Genomic DNA, 5,307 nt, shown 5'->3' with positions numbered 1-5,307 from the left:
TCAATCGTCAGAACTCTTGGAAGAAAGAAAGAAAAAAAAAAAAATCTGAAAGAAAAAAAAAAAGAAACTCTCTGGAGGAAGAAAGAAAAAAGAAAAGTTGAAACTGAAAGATTTGAAAACTATAATAAAGTTTTTCTTAGATCCAGCAATGAATTTTCTTTTTTCATTTTTGACATTCTTTACGTGCATGTACGCGATAATTTGATACTCGATAAAATCGTGAAAATTTGGGGATTTACTTTGGACTTGATTAGATTCTCTCAATTGTGAGAATTCTTGAAAGAAACTTTCAAGAAATAAAAAAGAATTTGAAAACTGTAGTGAAGTTAATTGAAATTTCATTTTATCTGTGAATTGAGATTTTATAATTAAAAGCATTGGAGTATCGTGCAGAGTTCATAGCGATTGATTTTCTGCAGATACGCAAATTTTTTTTTATTTAAAATTTGAACATTGCTATTGATATTATTGTCCATATTCGAATCGATATTGAAATCAACGCTTGTAAATAATTATTTTAATATCGGTCTGTTTAACTTTTATGATAAGGCTTTCAATAAAAACACCGCTTTGAAAAATTTGGATCAAAAGATTTTTAATTTAAAAAAAAGGAAGAAACAAGTAAAATTCGAATGAAGTATCACATATATCAACTTTTTTATATTTGACAAAATTTGCAAACGCAATTACATCGAAGAATCCCAACGTTAACATGGATTTAAGATTTGTTATCATTTTTTAAATCAAAGAAATACATTCGTGTCATTGATCTTCAAATTAAATTTGACCATAAAAATTTAGTGATTTGTTTAGTTAAATAAAACTTTCTCCTTCTGATCAAATAAAATGTTGAATTATAATTTTTAATAAAAAAAAAATAAATCAAAGTCTTGTTAAGAAATTTAATAAGTGAAAATGGCAAAATTTTGAACTTAATTGTTCATTTACACGTTCACAGACGATGTAGCAAGTAAAGTATTGGCAAATTTCACAAGTTATCCTATATTTACATTAGATGTGTACAATAAACATAAGCATATAATACACCGAAGGTATAGAAAAAAAGAAATTTATTCCGGTTTCTCTGGACACGATACTTTAGGCTTGTTAGATGATTCAGATTCTATCTTATTGGCCCTATTCGATCGCAGAACCGCACCTGGACTAGGATACGGTCTCATTTGATAAAGTGGCCCCGAAGCAGTTGTATCTGCTCCTGTTTTAGCTTCGTTGTGCCTTGCTAAACCATCGGACCATTTCCCTCTACAAAAAGAGGATAAATCATTTAAATTGTGCATTTACGCAGGTACATATTTACAAAAAATTAATAAAAAGAAGCCATACCTTGGAATATCGCTATAAGATGCTGGATCCATAGGATCCAAAGTTTTGTCTTTCTTCTCTTTACTCTCGGATCTTTCTAACCTTTGATTTCTTTTATTATCTACCGACTTATGTCTCGATCTGTTTTCTGACTTTTTATCCTTCTTTATCTCCGGTTCCTCCACCTACGCCATTGAATAATTATTAGTCATAGCAATAAAAAATACATTAGACATCAAATTATTTACTAAATTGAAAAATTGATATTAACTTCCATCGGTTCTTGTTCACTGCCACTATCGTCACTGGACATATTGTCATCCTGGTCTGCTGCTTTCAGATGCAACTCTTCCCTCAATTGAGAAGCTGGCTGAGATATCTGACACTTTGGATGACCCGGTGGTAACCAAGATACCAAATCGGACGACCAATCCCAGTAATAATGTTGACCACTGTTGGCAAATTAAATAATTACATTAAATGAATTCAATATGAATATATTCCAAATTAGAGAGGAAAACAAAGACTGAAACTAACGATCCAGGATCATAAACAGCTTTCCAAGTTTCTGGCAAAGGATACCTCTGTATCAGTCTTATCTGTTTCTTCAAGTATTTGTCAGAGGGTTGTACATGTCCAAGACCCCACAATTCCTTGCATTTCTTTGTGCATTCATGATAAATATTATATTTATTAGGGCAGCCACTGTATCCCTGAAATGAGAAATATATTGTTCAACTTTGACTTGTGAAACATTGTTCAGATATTTATGTATTAAAAATGTTTATTTATATTATTTGTTATTACTACACAGTAAGTGTTTTATAACAATAGTTGACGTAATATATTTACCATAAACTTTTGTGATATGTCTATTTGATTAATGTCGTCCTTTGTGCTGTCATAATCTTCAGCTATTACTTCTTCATGAATCTTCTTCTTTGGCTCTTTCTTCGCACAATCTGAAACGCAATATTTTATTAACAAACAACTCATGAACAATTGTTAATCAGTAATTAATAATTCATTAATAAACAACTCTTTTCCGTACTTCTTACATATGTATTCAGATTGTAAATTTGTACTGTAAATACATTTTGAGGTTAGGTTTTGTTTTAACATATAACAACGAAATTTCTGTAACACTTGTAAGATATAAGACAATAAAGTAAGAGGCACGACGAGATCCTCGGTTAGATTATTAACATGCTCAACAAAATCCTTGATCACATTTTATGCATAAACAAATGAGATTATTATACCGTGTTTTTCAGAGCCAGTGATGAGTCCTCTTTTAGCAAGCCGTGCAGCCAATGCAGCTGGAAGTGGCATTTTAAAATTTTTACTTTCTCTTTTCACTTCTCGTGCAGCAATATTCGCACGATTTACTACAATTCCCTTATTCAAATCGGAAGTGAGATGCGAGATTCAATCGATTGGTACATGCTTGAACAATGCTTGTCGATGAAAGCGCAAACCACGCAAAATTGCTAGCAGCGTCTGTGTTTAAAAATTATACTGTGCACGTTTCCAACTATATTTAAGAAGAAAGGCCCCAATTTGAATTTCAACTAAAATTTGCGAGAAAATAAATGTCATTCGAGTCAATATTTTGACATATAAAACAGACCAGGCTTCGATCCATTCAGCAGAAATTTCAAATCTTTATTAGTGTTATTTTATAGGTCAATTGGAGTGTAAGGAAAAAACTAAAGATCTGAAAACGAAAATACAACTGCAAAAATTCATAAAAATCCTGTTAATAGGTTTTTTTTGCAAATGAAAATTTGCTCGATTCATGGACACTGAAATGCTAGCGTCACGTAGCGGTGAAACGGTGGAACTAAAATCTATCGCTGTCCTTGTCGCTCACTGGTGCGCTCCTTGTCTGTTACACTGCATAAGTCTGTCCTTGTCCCACATTGTTGCTCTCCTTGTCAAGCCAATGAACAAGCTGGTGCTGCCATCTATCGGATTTTTCCTTTTTCTGCTTTTAGTTCCAGTTGAAAATGAGATGGCTTAGATGGCAGCACCAACCGTAGACAAGGAGCGCACTAGTAAGAGACAAGGACAGCGATAGATTTTAGTTCCACCGTTTCACCGCTACGCGGCGCTAGCGTTTCAGTGTCCATGAATCGATTAAATCTGCATTTGTAAAAAAAACTAAATTAAGATATTTATTAACTTTGCAGTTGTATATTCGTTTTCAGGTCCTAAGACATCTTTCTATGTTCCATTGAATTTGCAAAATGCGTGTACGACGATTTACAAATTCTATTCAACAGATCGTAATATTTCAGACCGGATATGTACATATTTAATTTCTCACGAGCAACATTGTCAGACATTTGAAAGTTCGAAGAAATATCGTATTTTTTCAAATAGAAGCCTTCAAATAAAAGCCTTCATATTTCTTCAAATAAAATGTTAACTTTTTTAAAATGAGTTTCATTTTGTAACGGCGAAATGAATTAAATATAGCACAGGATTTAATACGTACGTAACTCACTTTGACATTGCCTCTCGGGTGAATCACGCGTAAGAAATTTACTATTTGAAATAATAAAACGAAATAATAATAATAATTTGAAATAATAAAACGACACTTTTATAATTCTCAAGTACATTTTATTTAGTAAAAAAAATCTGCAGGAAATTCGTTTAGAAAATTGTAAAATAAAGCATACACTTTGTTTGAGAGTAAAAATATTTTTCCATTTTCCCACTTCGAAACTTATTATTTAACAAGACGAATAAAATTTTTCTAAACCATGCTCGTTGAATTAATAATTTGGAAAATTGTTCATGCGAGTGAAAACATATTGAAGCAACGACACGAGAAACGAATAAAGAACCGATGTAACGTAGAACTCCATAAATGCTCGATTTACGACCATAAAATTCCCTGTTTCGTAGTTTATTTATAACCTCTCAAGGAAATTTTGTTTCGATTGAAACTATTGCTAAATATACATCATCGATCGACGATGTGTACGCAGGTGCGTCATCGTGTATGCATGTACCTATTGAATCAAGTGACCGCGAAAACGTTGATCGTTGGGACACGATGAGGTCTATATTCTGTCCTTAAGAAACCGTATTGGACACTACCACGCGGTGCGATAGCGCTTCCTCGAATATAACTGAGAAAAATGCCAAACAAACGATAAAGTAGATAAAGTATAACAAAAACTGCCTGTTTATGCACGTGGTGTTTAGATGTAATTGAAACGAAAGTAATTAGAAGAAGAAGTTTCAATATAACTACGACGACGATACGGCGCTATAATCGAAACTGAACACACTGTAAATTGAGCATCGCGTTGAGCAAACGTTGTGACATTGTTCGACGCGAAATCTGAGACAGAGCGATCGCGCTGCATGACACTAAAAAACGGTTAAGCAGGTGTATACACAACACGTATAGATGGATGTACATGCGGAAGAGAATGGCTTTGAGAATGGCTGGAAAATTAGTAAAAAAAACAGTGTAGTTGTAGTAGGTACAGTATAGTCGCAGCACAGAGATATTTCACAGAGGTTGAAGCACAGTGTTGAACAGAGGCGGGTGGGAGGGAAGGCAGGTAGCGGGAAAAGCGTAAACAAGGGTAAATCTCGAGAAAGTAGTCAACTCCATAGACGACACATGGTGACAATAATCGTTCAGAATATATTTACAAGAGCAGTACAAAGAATAACGCGATATTACACGTACATATTTGTTGATACGTACACTAACAAGTAATTGGTAAGCAGGTGAACAGTTTAATTGTTAATCGAGGCACGTGACAATAAGGCATTTCTACAGAGGACAAGATACGATCGTGCATATGTAAGATACCTTGTAAGATACACCTGTATGTATGTATATATGTATGTATATATGTATGCATGTATGTATGTATGTATGTATGTATGTATGTATGTATGTATTTGTTTCTCGATACTCTTTGGAAACTGACTGGTTCGTTCATTTCGCGCGTT

At 33.4% G+C, this 5,307-nt stretch overlaps 1 protein-coding gene across 1 annotated transcript; it reads right to left on the bottom strand.

The window, feature by feature from the left end:
• Positions 1–640: 640 nt before the first annotated feature.
• On the bottom strand, positions 641–3,097 carry LOC122528604 (polyglutamine-binding protein 1). Its single transcript, XM_043653918.1, has 6 exons — positions 2,586–3,097; positions 2,176–2,285; positions 1,861–2,036; positions 1,595–1,775; positions 1,345–1,508; positions 641–1,263 (listed from the first exon to the last, which is right to left on the bottom strand). Exons 1-6 carry the CDS (start codon positions 2,653–2,655, stop codon positions 1,071–1,073), a joined length of 894 nt encoding a protein of 297 aa, XP_043509853.1. The 5' UTR covers positions 2,656–3,097; the 3' UTR covers positions 641–1,070.
• Between the last annotated feature and the right edge of the window lie 2,210 nt (positions 3,098–5,307).

This window comes from Frieseomelitta varia, unplaced genomic scaffold, assembly GCF_011392965.1.
Source record: "Frieseomelitta varia isolate USP_RPSP 00005682 unplaced genomic scaffold, Fvar_1.2 scaffold_253, whole genome shotgun sequence".
NCBI lineage: Eukaryota > Metazoa > Arthropoda > Insecta > Hymenoptera > Apidae > Frieseomelitta > Frieseomelitta varia.
Note: the sequence above shows the minus strand (reverse complement) of the source record. Positions and strands in the feature narration are given on the sequence as shown.